Below are 17758 nucleotides of genomic sequence, written 5' to 3' on the forward strand. Positions count from 1 at the left end.
TGTTCATCAATAAATTTGGTTTAGTGATAAATGTTAGATTTTAAAGTGCGATAATATTCTCTGTATTCACTTTAAAATTGTACAACTAGAGCATCCTTTTTGTGCACAATTGGTAAGTTAATTCCAAAGTTGCTAGTTGGGTTGCAGTTCAGATTTTTATAAAATTAATGTACAAATTTAAAACACACTATGTATCAGAATAATGAGCAGTATTACATAAATGTAATCAAGAGTAAGCTATTCAGCTGCTTCCCCCTCCATCCCCCCTACCCCCCCCCATGCCAGCTTTATCATTGTAGCTGATCTTCTACAGTATCACAACCTCCCTGCACTAACTCCATGTCCCCTCATTCCCTTAGGATCTTAAAAAAAAATCTCTTGATCCCTGTCTTGGGAATGCTGAACATCTCAGCCTTCACAGCTCACCTGGATGGAGAATTCTAAAGATTCACCACCCTCTGGGGGGAAGTTTTCTTTTGTTATTTCTGTCCTGACTTTCCCATCCCTTACCTTGATAATGTGACCCCAGGTTCTAGACATCCCAGCCAGAGGAAACATCTTCCCTGCTTCTAACCAAAAAAAGGCCCTGTAGGAATTCAGTGCGCTTTTAAACTCAAATGCATATTGGCCCAGTCTCCCTTCCTAGGGCAATTCTGCCCAGTGTTCCAGAAATGAACCCGGTATAGCTTGATTGTTCCCCTATCCAGTTAGTGTAAGGCCAGGACCAGCAATCGATGATCAGGTTCAAGCCGTGCTGCCTGTAAAGAGTTTGTTTTTCCCACAACCATCTGGGTTTCCTCCAGGTACAGCAGTTCTCTCCCATATTCCAGACGTACAATTGGGGTTAGTGAGTTGTGAGCCTGCTAGACTGGCGCCAGAGCCTGGCAACACTTGCGACTGCCCAACACAATTCTCGCTGATTTGATTTGACAGTGCATTTTACAGTGTATTTCAATGGACGTGTGACAAATAAAGCTAATCAGTAATCTTTATCAGAAGTATCTTCTTCACTACAATTGAAGCCAAACCAAGTCACAATATTCTAGTTTGGTTCTCCACAACATACTTCATAGTGAGAACAAAGTTGCTTCTAATTCTTTAGAAGAGAATGGGTAAGTGAACGGCAGGTGCAATCAGATCTGGGAAAGTGTGAATAATGCATTTTGGCAGGAAGAATTAGAAACAATACTTTTTAAATAGTGAATGTCAGGGTGCAGAGAAATCTTAGTCAGATGGTTCATGGCATACAAGAAGGCAATAATGCAAAGCTAAGAGATCCTTGAGTTTGTCCAGCATTTTTGTGTGATCACATCTGGAGTACTGTTGACAGTTTGGGGCTCTTTGTTTGAAGGAAAGGCTATATTGGCTGGGAATTAGTGTAGTGAAGATCCATTGGAGTGTTTCTTGACTTAGGAGTTGACCTATGAGGAGAAATTGAGTAATAATAATTTCTCAGAAGTTTAGAAGAATTTGAGGTAATCACATTATTATATAAAATATACCGAGAGGGATTGAGAGGATACCTATCAAGCATCTGTTTGCTCTTCTGGGATATTGTAGGGTTTTGGGGCATACTCTCAGGGTGAGGAAGCACCCATTCAGGACTGGGATAAGAAATGTATTTACCTGGCAGTTTGTACATCCTTGGAATCCTCGACCTAAGATGGTCTTGGATGTCCAGTCACTGAGGTTGAGACCAGTAAACATTTGGATGCACAGGAGATTCAGAAGGTGTGATGGGCAGGGACGTGGAATTCAGAAACAAGATTAGCAATGATCTTAATAAATATCGAGATAGGATCATGGTTCTGTATAAGCTTTTCTTATGTTCTCAGTTATCTTTATTGAATGCTTAATATCCCATTTTCTTTTCCTTAATAGTTCAGTCATGTGGCCATCTGGGGCAGCATTGGAATGTGGGTGGTGTTTTTTGCAATCTACTCTTCACTCTGGCCGGCGATTCCATTGGCTCCTGACATATCTGGAGAGGTACTTACTTTAATACATACGTTTAATTGCATGCTTTATCCTGTCCGCTACAACGACATTCTGGATTGGCTTTATCTTACGTTATACTTGTCGGATTTGTATTTAATTATCCATCTGTGAAAGAATCTCTTCCCATTTCTAAAATGACAAAAATAGAAGTCGCATGAAAAGTATGGTAATCGAATTACAAATTGACTTGAAGAGTTGTGGGATTAACACTGGTAATGGATATATAGGTTTTTTTTGATGGAAATTATGATTTTCTTGAAGCCTGTGAGGGTAAAGCTGCACTATTTTTGACAGTGCCAAAGTGTGTAAAATGTTTAATTTAAATAATATTTTAAATTAACCAGCATTTTTCCATCAGAATTTTCTAGAAAATAGGATTTCTTGATAAATATCATGTTGCACAATGTTTAAACTCCTGGATAGCTAACACCTAATTTTAAGACCTTTTTGTGTTCTTCAGAGATCATTAAGCCACCAGTGTCCCTGAAGGCAGTTTAGTATCATGGCTTTGAAGCTATTTGCTTGTCTCAGTAGATGATATGTCTTTCTGTCTCTAGTGTCTCTGTCAGATTTGAAAGTCAGTTTCAATGCTCAGTTAATCAATAAATAACTAACAATATGTCAGGTTGACCAGACTGGCTTGGGTTAGATCTTTGCTTAGTGCTATCTAGTTAGTGTAATTTGGTTTCGTATACAAGCCTAGCAGGAAGAAAAAATAATCAGTTTACTACTTCCAATTCTTAACCCATGGTCCTTGCTCTGAAATCGATGAGTACATGTCAAGATAATAACACATCTGTTTAAGAGACCGAAGGGTCTCGGCCAGAAATGTCGACTGTACTCTTTTCCATTGATGCTGCCTGGCCTGCTGAGTTCCTCCAGCATTTTTTGTGTGTGTTGCTTGGATTTCCGGCATCTACAGATCTTATTTGTTTAAGATGACGGCCACTTTGTGCAAAGACACAAAGTAATCTCTAGATGATGATTGGAACAAAATCTATTAAAAGCTAAATACCGCAACGGTCAGTAGAGCAAGTGAATATCAGAGTTGTCAAAGTTGTGATGTTTAAATGAATTGGTATGTTTGCTGGCTGCAAAATATTTAGTAGAGTCAGCATTCTGATTCTATTACTGGATTGTAACAGCTGCAAGCATTGTATTATCCTGAAATAACATCCACTAGGCTTACCCTTGTCTTTTTGGCCTTGTTTAATGAAGTTTTTAACTGTTTAGATACTGATGGTTGCAGATAATTACATAATGGCTTCCTTTCATATTAAGGGATAATATATATTTTTAGGAAGTAATTGGGTGTGAGAGTTTATGTCAAATAAAAACAGTTTGGATATCTAGGATGCATCTAAAGTAAAATTAATTAGTATCTTCAGTGGAACGTTGTCCAGGCAGTGCATTATTTGTCCACAATGTTAACTAGCAATTCCAACTTAACATGATGAATCATGTTTCCAGATTTAGTAATGTATGAATTTTTATGCCTATTGGAAATGGGAGAATTTAGAGTAATAATTATCCCATTACTAGTACTCTATTAATTTTATGCTAACTAATTTTCTGCCTTACAGTAATAAATATATTTAAATTACTTTATGTAGTGGTAGATGCCTGATTAAGCACATGTCAGGAATCAAGTTGATTTAATGAGGGTAGGATTTCATCTTGTAGCCAATTCAGTCTCTTACAATTATACGGTAACTTTAGTAACTGAAACTCCTGTTCTTGATTGTTTTAAAATGACCCCTGCTAGTTATTTAAGGCAAAGCAATTTGACCAATTATTTGTCAGGTAAATTGAGATAAATTTCTCCATTAACTACTTCTGAAGTTTGGTCTTGCCAAGAAAATGGTGAAATTCCAGAATTGAGTGAGATATGATTTTTTTTTTATCAGCAGTAAATTAGAGTGGGTCGGTAGGAATTTGTGTAAAAAAAAATACTGATCCACCCCAACTGTCTTCTTACAAGTACCTTCAATGGAGCATTATTAATAGTTGGGAGGAATGTAATTCAGCTTTCCAGGGCTAAATTTAGGAGCAAATCCCTGAAGGGTGGGAAAAGCAAAAGGATTAAAATCAAATTGAAGGATCAAGTTTAACTTCACCTTCAAAGTTACTTCAAAAATCAGCAGTATATATGTTGAATATTTTATGTGCAGTGCATGCATGGCTTCAGATATTGCATCCACATTGTAATTCTCAATACTAAAGCAGTGCTTTCAGACATAAAGATAACAGAGTTAATTTTAAATTCCAATCTCCCTGTCTTTTTGGTATTTTTACTGACTTTGATGAATCCAAAATCCATCCAAGATCTTAAGCATCTTTAAAAGGCTGTTGCTTCCAGAGACCTGAAATCTAGCAAACCTTCTAATCCATGTCTGGTAATTCTTTGTGTTAGAACACAGGAGTTCTGATGAAGTAGCTTAAAACACACAGAACGTGCTTGCAACAGAAATTGCACTGTTTACACTAGTACCTTTTAAGCTAAACAAGTATTATTAAGAATTCTTAATATAAATATTCGGAGATTGGTTTTTCCTCCTTTTCCATTTTATACTCTGAATAACATTGTCAAAGTTTCTCGTGTCCAGATATACTAAGAAAACCCAGAGTGACAGTCTCAAACTGTGTACACTGACTTTTGGCATGACCTTAAATTTTATAGAACCAATATTTTATTTAATATGTAAAATCAATATTTTATTTAATAGTGTATTATATCATACTGATTAAAGCAAGTAAGGAAATGCATTCTAATTTTGGTTCTTACCATCTTTCAAAATGCTTGAAAATGTATCAGATTGAAGTGTGTAGGCTTCATGCCTTACTTGTATATGGGTGACTAGAATGCGTACTGTTGAGGTGGCAGACCAGCATGAAACATGGTTTATAAATGCAGATCAGTTTCTCCCCATCAAGCTGTTTTTACCAGTCACAATATAAACTAATAATGAGGGCAAAGGACCAGTATACTCCCACACTTCTACTGACACATTCACATATTTTTACTTAAGGACTTGTTCAACCAAATATCATGTTTCTAAATCTCATGTGTCGAAGGGCATGTGGACTTGCTACAACAGTTTCACTATGATATTTTTTTAAATGCTGAGAGACATCAGTATAAAATCTTTTGTATGTATGGGGAAGTAAACTGAAATTTGCTTTAATTGTCAGAGATATGTTTTGAGGAAACTCCAGACCAAAAAAAGCTAAATTCTTAATCTGAGCAGCTGTCATGTTGTATAGACAACAGAGTTGTTGTTTTCCCTCTGGGGCCTGTTGGGCCTTCGAAACATCAAGCTTTGTGACTCTCTGATTTCTGATCCCTTTGAATCCCCCTGGGAGCTACTTTTGTGACAGGATCCATTTGAAGGGACTAAGGCCTAGAGAAGAAACTTGGCATGGGCCACAAATCTCACACATTAAGAACAATTTGTAAACTACGCACAGAGGCAGTCGGGACCCGTCCTTCGAACAGGCTGCTCCTGTTACCGGCATCATTTGAAAAGGATCGCTTTGCTCTTTCCCAGATGATTTGTCTGTGCGTGGAGGGATGTGAAAAGTTAGAAACAAAAATGGTTTCTACACAGTGTTTTGGGTGGGGGGGTTGGTGGTGGGGTAGCTTTTGTACAGAAAGGAAGGAAATACCTCTGTGGGGTTTTATTTTTCTTCGTACAAAACACAAAGAAGTTCTCTGTTTTCAATACGAATGTGGGCTTTAAATCTTTGAGCTTTGGATTACCTCTGCAGCACGAAATCTGACAGGCTTTCAAATATCAAATAAAAACTTTGCTTTTTTAATTCATTTTGATCATTTCTATAGGCACTAAGATTTGAATAGCCAGGCCAATTGTCCCCGCTTCACAATTGAAGTTCGAATAGTTGCGATTAACTCGGCACAGACAAGTTCTGTGTTCTTCAGCTTAATCTAAGAATAGAATCATCAGCTTGGTATTGGCTACATGAAAATGAACATTTTGCATTATTGGGAAAATATCTAATTTTTTTTTACCTAAAACTGCATTACAGAAATTAATGTACATTTTCTTTACAAACTAATCATTTGACTGAAATTGAGATACTAACTCCAGAATTGTGAAATAATAGAAAGCTTTTAAAATGCTGCAACTGATCTGGAGAGGGCCAGCTTAATGTCTTTTGTCATAAAATATCTCTCATAATAAAATTGTTCTTAAATTAGATTTCGAACAACTAATCTGATAATCTTTTAAGTTTCCCACCTAAAAATGTGTAAGCCCAAATTGTTGCTTTGGTTTTTTTTTATTCTACTGCTTTGTAGAAATCAAAACACAAAATTTTGATTTGCCTGAATTTTGTGTAAGTTGTGCGTGGATAACTGTTCGTGTTTAAAATTGATTTATAGGGATTATTACCCAGTGCTGCCCATCAAAAAACTAGGTAAAGAGCAAATTCAAAACTGCTGAAGAAGATGCAGAGTAAAATTCTCGCACAAATCTTCAACTGCCTCACAATATGTGATCAAGCATTTGATCTCCTTGTTCAGTTTTGTAAATTTATTACCAAAGTGTTTGTTTAAGTGGAAATTCCTTAATGTGGCAGGAGGATGAAGTAGGTGGATTTGATGTTTGAAAATGCTACAGGCTCTTTTTTTTCGTCTGTGTAATCAAATTTGTTTTAGTTTTCACCAGCATATTATTTTTGAGAGATTGCTGGGATGGCTGAGGAAACTTTAACAGCAAACAAACTTTAAAGATTATTTTGATCAGTGTTGTTGTCTCTTTTTTTTTATATTAGTGAATGAAATTTGTTTACAGGTTTAGTTTCAATGTTAATAAAAAAAAGTCAGAAAATCTGCATATTTTTTTCATGAATACATTCCATATGGAAAAATGAAATTGACATTTTTCTCTTTTAACAGGCAGAATACCTTGGATAAAGGAAGTAGAATAGTAATAGTTATCATAAACATGGGTATCTTCAGTGTTTAAAGAGGAGTTCCCAAGGGAATATGATTTAGTCTGCTTCATGTCCATAGATTGCTTCAGAAACTGGGTAATTGTTCAAAGAAGCTAAGAAAAAAAAATCTCCAAATTGACACACATCAAAGTTGCTGGTGAACGCAGCAGGCCAAGCAGCATCTGTAGGAAGAGGTGCAGTCGACGTTTCAGGCCGAGACCCTTCGTCAGGACTAACTGAAGGAAGAGTGAGTAAGGGATTTGAAAGTTGGAGGGGGAGGGGGAGATCCAAAATGATAGGAGAAGACAGGAGGGGGAGGGATGGAGCTGAGAGCTGGACAGGTGATAGGCAAAAGGGGATACGAGAGGATCATGGGACAGGAGGTCTGGGAAGAAAGACAAGGGGGGGGGGACCCAGAGGATGGGCAAGCGGTATATTCAGAGGGACAGAGGGAGAAAAAGGAGAGTGAGAGAAAGAATGTGTGCATAAAAATAAGTAACAGATGGGAAATGAGGGGGAGGTGGGGCCTTAGCGGAAGTTAGAGAAGTCGATGTTCATGCCTGATGGCATGAATGTCTGGGTAGCCTCCAACCTGATGGAGGCTCTTGGCTCTATCCTTCCCCCTCCTGTCTTCTCCTATCATTTTGGATCTCCCCCTCCCCCTCCAACTTTCAAATCCCTTACTCACTCTTCCTTCAGTTAGTCCTGACGAAGAGTCTCGGCCTGAAACGTCAACTGCACCTCTTCCTACAGATGCTGCCTGGCCTGCTGCATTCACCAGCAACTTTGATGTGTGTTGCTTGAATTTCCAGCATCTGCAGAATTCCTGTTATCTCCAAATTGAACAATTTTAAATTCAAAAATGTTGCTAATCTATAGTGATCTGGTAAAGATGGTACAGTCATGGTGCACAGAAATGGGCTCTTTGGCCCTCCATGTCTATGCTGAGCATTATACCTACCTCTACTAGTCACATTTCCTAGCACAAGGTCCATAGCCCACTTTGCCTTGGCAATTGCAGTGCTTTTCCAGATAATGCCTAAATGTTATTGGCGTACCTGCCTGTACCACCACCTCAGCAAGAGTGCTAGAAGCCATGCTAAAATTGTATGTGTACTTAAGTCAATGCAAATTAAGTTTTGTGAGAAGGAACAATGAGAACAGAATTCACACTTCCGACTGTTCTTCAGATGGATTTCCAGTGCTGGTGCAATTACTGCCTCTCGGCTGACATAATAACTTTGAGACAGGCATCTTGACTGATCAATTAAAAATAACAGAATAAAATTGCACTAATACAGCTTAATCCTTTAAACTGCTCTGCTCATAATGATTTTGAGTAAGTGCTTAAAACTACAACTTCAGAAACACAGGGATTTATGGGGAAGGGAAGTGAGAGGAAGGAAATCTTGTCAATCAGTGGCCCTTAAAAATATCTTTTAAAAATAAACATATCATTGATTTGTGGACTATAATGAATTAAATCGTCCCGTCACATCTTAAATGAGCGATGAAAGAAACTGTTACTTTTACAACACTGTTCATGTACTTTAATACACGCAAATGTAGGTTCTTGAAAATAATTATTATCTGCCACTGTGGGTTTGTTCCTCCAAATGTGAAAAAAAAAATTGCATTTTCACTCAACTTTTCACCATGATCAACCATAGGTAGATACATCTGTCTAATGAGTTGGTACTTGTCTGGACCAGAGATACACTTGGGTATCCCACACAGTTGAAATCTGAAAATTTACAGGCACTGTCAAGTTGAGCACCTAATGATTAATTTGGTGACTATCAGTTGGGAAGGCACCAGCTGTTTTAATGTTAACTATGGGATCTCGGGACTTAGAGAGAATATCTGTTGTAGATCTGTTAAGATCTGTCTTGGTCTAAACACATCAGATTGCACTTTTACTTTGCTATCTTAGGTACACAGATACATTAAAATATGTAAAGTTATATTTAATATTGAAGTTTATGTTTAGCCTGTAAGAGTGAAGGGAATTTCTTGCCCATGTAATCTTATACTAAATTTGTAAGCTGCATAATGTTGCATTCAGTCCTTTTTACTTCAGTCATCTTCTGTCACCCATCATTTATGCTGCGTCATTTGCAGCAGGATGAACTTTGTTTTGACTACATTTTTAACAGACCGTTGAAGTATGTTATTTAGATGGGACATTTTTTTTTGTATGGCACTTGATAGCAGTTATTTCTTTGCCATATAAAACCAGAGATATATTGCTCTAGAATAAAATCGTTCTCTCAAAGGAAAGCTAATCTGAAATTGAAGAAATTTTAAAAGAGAAGGTTGGAAAATTAGAAATACAGCAGGATGGAAATAACAGCTAAAAATCAAGCATGATGTACCATACGCAATGACACAAAGGGGCAGCTGATGGGTTAATTAAAGTACATGATCTTTAGACTTTTCTGATATTTCATTATTTTCAAACAAATTTTCGAACATTCTTCAATCAGCCCGGCATGCAGAGTGAATCAATATTTACACTATATTTTGTTACAGAAGAAACTCTGATTTCACACCCAATTGATGCAACTTTAAATTTAAAATTATGACACTTAACTCTCAATTTAACTATTAGAGGTAATATTCACACTGTCTCAACTTGGAGCCCATCTTCATAATGTAACTCATAGCTTTGGTACTAGCCTAGTGAATATCTGCCTGTTGGAGCCATTCATAAATTTAAAATCTCCTCTCAGTGGTGTTCTAAACAAGGCTTTATACAATTCTGCCAACATACCTTTCTATGTATAAGTTTTTCAGAATTTGAACATTTCACAGCTCCTTGTCACCTGCCTGTATAAAATTCAAATTTATTTTTCTTGCATCTGAACTTGGTGATCTCTGTGTTCTAGCAGTTCATCTCCTCATGAACTCCATCCATGCCTTTCAGTAACTGTTTACTCTTGTCTGTGCAATTTGCTCTGCTGCCTAATTTAATGCCTTCTGTGAATCTGAATATTTGACAATTTCCCCCTCCCTTCATCTAAATTATTAGTATACTGTACATTTAAAAGCAAAGCCTGCAGTTCTCCATTCTACACTCAATCAAATCTCCCAAAAATTAGTCCGGATGAAGGGTCTTGGCCCGAAACGTTGTCTACTCTTTTCTAGATGCTGCCTGGCCTGTTGAGTCCCTCCAGCATTTTGTGTGTGTTACTTTAATATGGTCTGCTTTTTGTTACATAAAATTTCATCACTTGCCTCCATGAAATCCACATTGAGAATTCCCATAGAAATTTCCCAATTCCCTTGCTGCCAATTACCTTAATCAAATTTGGTCAGATGTGATCCACTGTTCACCCTGTTTGGTCAGTGATACATATGCAATCACTCAGTCACTCAGTCACTCTATCGCCAATGTGATAGGACCCCTTCCCACCACCTTAAATAATCATTTGACAGTTGCAGTTGTATAATGTCAGTGCACAATAAAATTAAAACCAAAGTGCGTGCAATTTCTTCAGCAATTTGTTTAGTACTTTGAGATGAAAATCATCAGGTCCATGTAAATAGTCTGTTATAATCCCATAGTGCCGCAATTTTTGTTCTATTTTTATTAAATCCATTAAATTTCTTCCTGTGACTTCATTTTGGATACCTTTTGGTAAACTGATATTTTATTATCTTCTTCCATTTGAATGACTGAATTTAAAAGAGCTACAATTTCCTTTTTCCCTACTCTTTTCCCACCTTCCTCAGTATTTAACGGGCCTGTGATACTCTTTTACTATTCTTTCTTGTTACAATTTTAAAGTTTGAATATCTTTTGAACTTTTGTTCTTCCTTTTGCTACACCACTCATTGGGCTCAAGTATGTTGGCAGTGGCATGCAATTCCAAAAGGATTTGCTTAGCTGCTAGGTGCTCTTAGATTTCAAATGACAGAGCATCAATGATGGAGCCCAGTTTTGCATGATCTTCAGGAAACTCCATGATTCCATCTGTTGTACTTCCTGGGGATAAAAGTTAGTGTCTATCCCATAAACAGGGACTTTATTTCATAAGTCATTTTGATGATCTTAGCACTATACCTAACGAAGTACAGTTGAGTGCTTGCAGCAAATAGCAGAAACGAAATAGCTTCATGACACTTCCTGCCCAGACTTTCTCTTGAAAAATAGCTCCTCCGGTCTAAAGCTCCCCAGAAATCGTATTTCAGTGTGAGTCAGTGTGTAGAAAAGAGAAAATACAACTGGGATTGATGAAGGAACTTTTATGTTGATGATATTTACTCAGACATTTGTGTCACCAAGAATTAATCAAATGAGGAATAAATATGACACAGAATATATAACACAGAAAAGGGTAATTTGGCCCCACATTAGTGCTGATGTTTATGTTTTAAACAACTCACGTCTACTCCGTTTGGTAATGATTCTTGCCATGACCTAGGTGAACAGAGTTTTTTCCAAATCCTCTTTGATTTTCTAGTGACTTTCTGGTGCTGTCATTGTAACTATTTCCACTATCTTTCCGCTGACTGTACTTTGTAACAACATATGGACTGGAACTAACTGTGTTTCAGTAAATAATTTGCATTTAAATTTAAAGTGTCCTGTGTGAACTTTGGGAATAATTATTTATATTGCAAATGTATTTAACTCTGCTCATAATGCAAAATTTGTGTTTTATTAATTTCCACAGGCTGTAATGTTATTCAGCTCTGGTGTTTTTTGGATGGGCCTGTTCTTCATCCCAGTTGCCACCCTGCTGTGTGATGTTGTTTACAAAGTGTACGTATGACCAAAATATACAAGTATAAATCCTTGTAAAAGTTTCTGTTCTGAAAGTAACAGAATTCCATATTTTAATTGCTTTGACCTGATGAAGCAATAATCTAAACTGATCTTGACTATGTTACTTGTTCAGTCTAACACTGTGATGATGGGTATCTAGACTACTGGAGTAACGGAGAGTACATTTTCACATGTCACCTGAAGTCCAGTATCTCTGGCATGCAATTCTGAATAGGTTGTTCTTAATAATGGTAAAAACACTTAAGGTAGTAAAATTGAATAAGAGTGAGAGTTTATTTAATTAAATGAGGACACCATGAGGTTACTTAAAAGTGCATTGATATACTTAGGAAATTGTGACACAATGCATAAATTTTAGGAATAGTCACAAAGCTACAAGAAAAATAAATTGGAGTAGAGATGGAAATAAATGTAACTAAAAATTTGAGACTTTCGAGAAATATAGTTTGTGCTGCCAAACAACAGTGTGGTACTACAGAAGACAGGACTATAAACCATGTACCCTCTGATGGTTATGGTATTTGAATCTGTCAGTCTGAGTTTTCTGCGTCTTCCCTATCCACTCTGCACTCCTGCTTTACTTTTAAACTTCCTATCATAAAAGTTACAACTTAAAAGACCTCAGCTGGTCCCTTACTATCTATGGAAGTTGATGCATGTGAGATCAGAATAGAACAGGCTAATGTACTGGAACGTGTCAAGGTAAGGGAAGAAGGCAGTGTTGGAAGTTTTGAAAAACATTAGTCTAGGTAAGTCCGCAGGGCTGGATAGGGTTTACCCAAGGTTACTACGGGATGCAAGGGAAGAGATTGCAGCACCATTGGCGATGATCTTCATCTCCTCACTGGCCACTGGAGTAGTACCAGAAGACTGCAGGATGGCAAATGTTATTCCTGTGTTCAACAAAGGTAATAAGGATAATCCTGGGAGTTACACACCAGTGAGTCTTACTTCAGTGGTGGGCAAGCTATTAAAGAGGATTCTTACAGACTCGATGTTCAAGTATTTGCAGAAGCATAATCAGATTGGGGATAGTAAGCATGGCTTTGTAAGGGGCAGGTCATGCTTTATAAGCCTGATTGACTTTTTCAAGGAAGTGCAAAACAAGTTAATGAAGGTAGAGTGGTGGATGTGGTGTATAAATTATAAATGATTTAGATGAGGAAATGGAAGGGTGGGTGAGTAACTTTGTAGAAGTCACAAAGGTTGGCGTTATGGATGATGTAGAAGGTTGCCATAGGGTACAGTGCAACGTTGACAGGATGCAGAGCTGGATTGAGAAGTGGTTCACTGTGGAATGTCAAACGATGGTAGAGTACAAAGATAATGGCAGGATTCTTCGTAGTGTGGAGAAACAGAAGGATCCTGGGGGGTGTCAATATCCATAGAACCCTCAAGGTTGTCACATAAGTTGATAGGGTGGTCACGAAGGTGTATGGCGTATTGCATTTCGTTAGTCGGGGGGACTGAGTTCAAGAACCATGAGGTAATCTTGTAGTTCTATAAAAGTCTAGTAAGGTTTGACGTATTGTGCTCATTTGTGGTTGGCTCATTATAGGAATGATGTGGAAGCTTTAGAGAGAGAGTAGAGAGGAGATTTACCAAGATGTTGGTTGGATTAGAGAGCGTGTGTTATGAGGAAAGACAATGAGCTGAGGGTTTTCTCTTTGGAGTGGAGGAGGTTGGGAAACTTGATAGAGGTGTACAAGATAATAAGAGGCATAAAAAGAGTGGACAGCCAGCCCCTTTTCCCCCAGGGTGCCAATGCTAATACAAGAGGACATACTTTTAAGATCATTAGAGCAAAGTATAAGAGGAATGCAGAGTGTTAGGTGCATGAAATGCACGGCCAGGGGTGAGAGACAGATACATTAGGACATTGAAGGGACTCTTAGAGAGGCAGATGGATGAAAGAAAAATGGAGATCTCTTCGGGAGGAAAGGGATGGATTGATATTGGAGTAGGTTAAAAGTTCAGCACGACATTGTGGGCCGAAGAGCCTGTGCTGCACTGGTGATTTGCATAGAATTATTCAAACAAGAATTTTTTTTGTAAATCATTATATATTTTCTTTCAGTCCCAGTTTTAATTCACTTTCTATTTACAAGCACTTATAGCAAAGCTATAATATGTTTTAATGCACATCGGGAATGATGTACAATGCTTTTGAGAAGTTGTTTTATTCCATGTGTGATTTTTCAAATGCAAGCCAGACATATTTTTGAGGAACAGACTGAATAATCCTTAATGATTCTGTACCCTGAAAAAAATCTATTTAATGTTTTCTTTCAGCTTTAAGAGAACTTTTTGTAAGACTATGGTGGAAGAGGTGCAGGAACTGGAAGCACAGTTTCGGGATCCAGGTGCAGCTGTATATGGCAAAAGGTACCATAACAAATGATTCTTTACAAAGTTACTGTTTAAATGTAAAAGAACATATCAGAGATGTGGGATACTGTCTATTTTAGTAACATAGAATTTGTGCTTATATTGTAGAATGAAAAGACACAATTTCAATAACATCCCATGTCTATATAACATATTAAGAGTGCTTTATCAGGCAGTGGGCATTGAGTGGATACTTGGAAAAGTTGGAGTAAAATATGGATAAAATGACGATGTAAGAACTTTCTGACATTTGGAAACCTGTAGAGAAATAATAGAACAGAGATGTTAAAGGTTTCTGAAACCTGAGGCTAGCAAATGACCACAATCTGAATGCAAAAGGTGAAGAAATAATGAGGTAAAAACTGGGACTGAATAATGAGGTAAAAACTGGGGCTGTTAGAGGGTGATTACAATGTTAAAGTTACAAGGAAATAAGAAGAAAAACAGGGAATATACACTAAATGCTGATGGAATGCAGCAGGCCAGGCAGCATCTATAGGAAGAAGTACAGTCGACGTTTCGGGCCGAGACCCTTCGTCAGGACTAACTGAAAGAAGAAATAGTAAGAGATTTGAAAGTGGGAGGGGGAGGGGGAGATCTGAAATGATAGGAGAAGACAGGAGGGGGAGGGATGGGGCCAAGAGCTGGAAAGTTGATTGGCAAAAGGGATACAGAGTTGGAGAAGGGGGAGGATCATGGGGCAGGAGGCCTAGGGAGAAAGAAAGGGGGAGGGGAGCCCAGAGGAAGATGGAGAGCAGACAAGGAGTGATTGTGAGAGGGACAGAGAGAGAAAAAAAAAGGGGGAAATATAATAAATAAATAAGGGATGGGGTAAGAAGGAGAGGAGGGGTAAGGTCTGTGGAGCAGATAACACACCAAAAGTAGTGGAAATAACCTTGTACAGTAATAGTATTGAATTAAGGTCATACAGAATGGAAGCAGGTCCTTCCACCCAGTTGGCCCATGTCAACTAACATTCTCAACTAACCTGGTCCCATCGGCCAACATTTGACCAATAATCACACTAAGCCTTTCATATCCATCTACCAGTGCAAGTACCTTTTAATGTTCCTGTTTCAAGCATTTCCTCTAGCTGGTCATTCCATTTACTGACTGCTCTTTGAGAAAAGTTCTCACAAAAGGTCATCCAAAGCCTTTAATACCATTTAATTTTGTTCAGAAAGTGTATCGAATTCAAACTTGAAATCCCAAACATAATTTGGTTTAATTGCCGAAGTGCAGATGCAATTTAATACTTACCATAGTATTTCTTGTGTTATTTTTGCATGTGGAGGCCACTGACGGCATTAAGTATCCTTATGAAGGTGGTGGTAAGCTGCCACTTTGAACTGCTCCTGGTAAAGATGCTCCTGGGACTACTGGTTTGGGAGTTCTAGGATTTAGACACAACAGTGTTGATGGAAGGAACTTTAAAATGGTGGCATTCTTGTGTTTTTGTTGCCCCACCCTTCTGGGTTTTGAAAGTTGAGGGTTTGGACAATATAATTAAAAGAAACAGGAACAGTAGGTACGACAGCAGCACATAAAGACCCGGCATGGAATTTCAAATCTCTTACTAGCTCTTCTTTCAGTTAGTCCTGACAAAGGGTCTCAGCCCGAAACGTCGACTGTACCTCCTCCCAGAGATGCTGCCTGGCCTGCTGCGTTCACCAGCAACTTTTATGTGTGTTGCAGGAACAGTAGGTGCTGTACTTGTAGATAAAGTGCTGTGCATTAATATACTAACACAAGAAATACAGAGGGAACAAGCTACTTAGCTGTTCATGCCTTCACTTTTCAAAACTGCATATCCTCTGAATCTATCAATATCTAAAAATCTAGTTATTTCTGTCTTCAGTGCTCTCAGGGACTGGGTATTCAGATTCATGCCTTGACAATGCTGATGTCCTCTTATTACTACCATCAAAGAACTTGAAGACATACACTCAATGTTTCAGTAACAGCTTCTTCACCATCAGATTTCTGAATTCCTGTGTGTGTGTGTGTGTGTGTGTGTGTGTGTGTGTATATATATATATAGTAATTTAGTTTTTTATTATTATGTATCGCAATGTAGTGCTGCAGCAAAACATCAAGTTTCACGACATATGCCAGTGATATTAAACATGATTCTGATTCTAATTCCGCATGGCCAGTCTATTATTTTGAGGCTACTATGTCTGGTGTTTTCCTTGGCTTGTTTGTCTAGAATCTTATCTTTGTACTCCCTTGGCAAGTCCCAAAAGGAACTTGCACTTTTCAGTAAGATCGCCTCCTGTGCTTCTAAAATTGAGAATACTATATAGAGTGTAATCACTCTGCCTAACGTTTTCTCAAGTGATAAACCCACCATCCCAGAAATCAGTTCATTTGACATGTTCTTGTCCATTCGCTTTATTTGTCAATATTCGCTGAAACACCACTGTATCCTCCTTAAACCCAACCCCGTCACCCAGCCGTATATCATCAGCAAGTCTGGACATATTATACTTGATTCTCTCTGATAGATTATTGATAGACGTTTTGAACAGCTTAGACCTCAGCACTGACCCATGCGTCACCTACCAGCTGCAGCCTCCCAATTTGAAAATGATTAATTTATTTCTACTAATCTATGACCATTAACTAATCCTCAGTTTGTGTCAATATATTATCTTCAATAATAATTTTGTTTAATAATCCTTTGTGTGACACAATAGCGGAAAGCTCCTGCAAGTCCAAATGCATCCTATCAACTATTCTCATTACAACATAAAAACATAGAAACATAGAAAACCTACAGCACAATACAGGCCTTTCGGCCCACAATGCTGTGCCGAACATGTACTTACTTTAGAAATTACCTAGAGTTACCCATAGCCCTCTATTCTTCTAAGCTTCATGTACCTATCCAGGAGCCTCTTAAAAGGCCCTATTGTATCCGCCTCCACCACAGTCGCCAGCAGTCCATTCCATGCACTCACTACTCTCTGCGTGAGAAAGCTTACCCGACATCCCCTCAACCTACTTCCTAGCACCTTAAAACTGTGCCCTCATGTGTTAGCCATTTCAGACCTGGGAAGGAGCCTCTGGCTGTCCACATGATCAATGCCTGTCATCATCTTATACACCCCTATCAGGTCACCTCTCATCCTCTGTTGCTCCAAGGAGAAAAGGCCAAGTTCTGTCAACCTGTTCTCATAAGGCATGCTCCCCAATCCAGGCAACATCCTTGTAAATCTCCTCTACACCCTTTCTAAGTTTCCACATCCTTCCTGTAGTGAGGTGACCAGAACTGAGCACAGTACTCCAAATGGGGTCTGACCAGGGTCCGATACATCTGTGACATTACCTCTCATCTCTTGAACTCAGTCCCTGAGCTGATGAAGGCCAATGCACTGTATGTCTTCTTAACCACACAGTCAACCTACACAGCAGCTTTCAGTGTTCTATGGACTCGGACCCCAAGATCCCTCTGATCCTCCACACTGCCAAGAGTCGTACCATTAATACTATATTCTGCGTAAACACGAGGAATTCTGCAGATGCTGGAAATTCAAGCAACACACATCAAAGTTGCTGGTAAATGCAGCAGGCCAGGCAGCATCTCTAGGAAGAGGTACAGTTGATGTTTCGGGCCGAGAC

At 38.3% G+C, this 17758-nt stretch overlaps 1 protein-coding gene across 4 annotated transcripts in view; it reads left to right on the forward strand.

Moving 5' to 3' along the window:
* The window catches only part of atp8a1 (ATPase phospholipid transporting 8A1), a 358923-nt gene that overhangs the window by 332832 nt on the left and 8333 nt on the right, over nucleotides 1-17758 (forward strand). For all 4 annotated transcript variants that reach the window (XM_063043220.1, XM_063043222.1, XM_063043221.1 and 1 more), the window contains 3 exons: nucleotides 1882-1989; nucleotides 11634-11722; nucleotides 14039-14131. In XM_063043220.1, the coding sequence (XP_062899290.1) occupies nucleotides 1882-1989; nucleotides 11634-11722; nucleotides 14039-14131 (290 nt within the window). The remainder of the gene's footprint in view (nucleotides 1-1881; nucleotides 1990-11633; nucleotides 11723-14038; nucleotides 14132-17758) is intronic.

This window comes from Mobula hypostoma, chromosome 3 (genome assembly GCF_963921235.1).
Source record: "Mobula hypostoma chromosome 3, sMobHyp1.1, whole genome shotgun sequence".
Taxonomy (NCBI): domain Eukaryota; kingdom Metazoa; phylum Chordata; class Chondrichthyes; order Myliobatiformes; family Myliobatidae; genus Mobula; species Mobula hypostoma.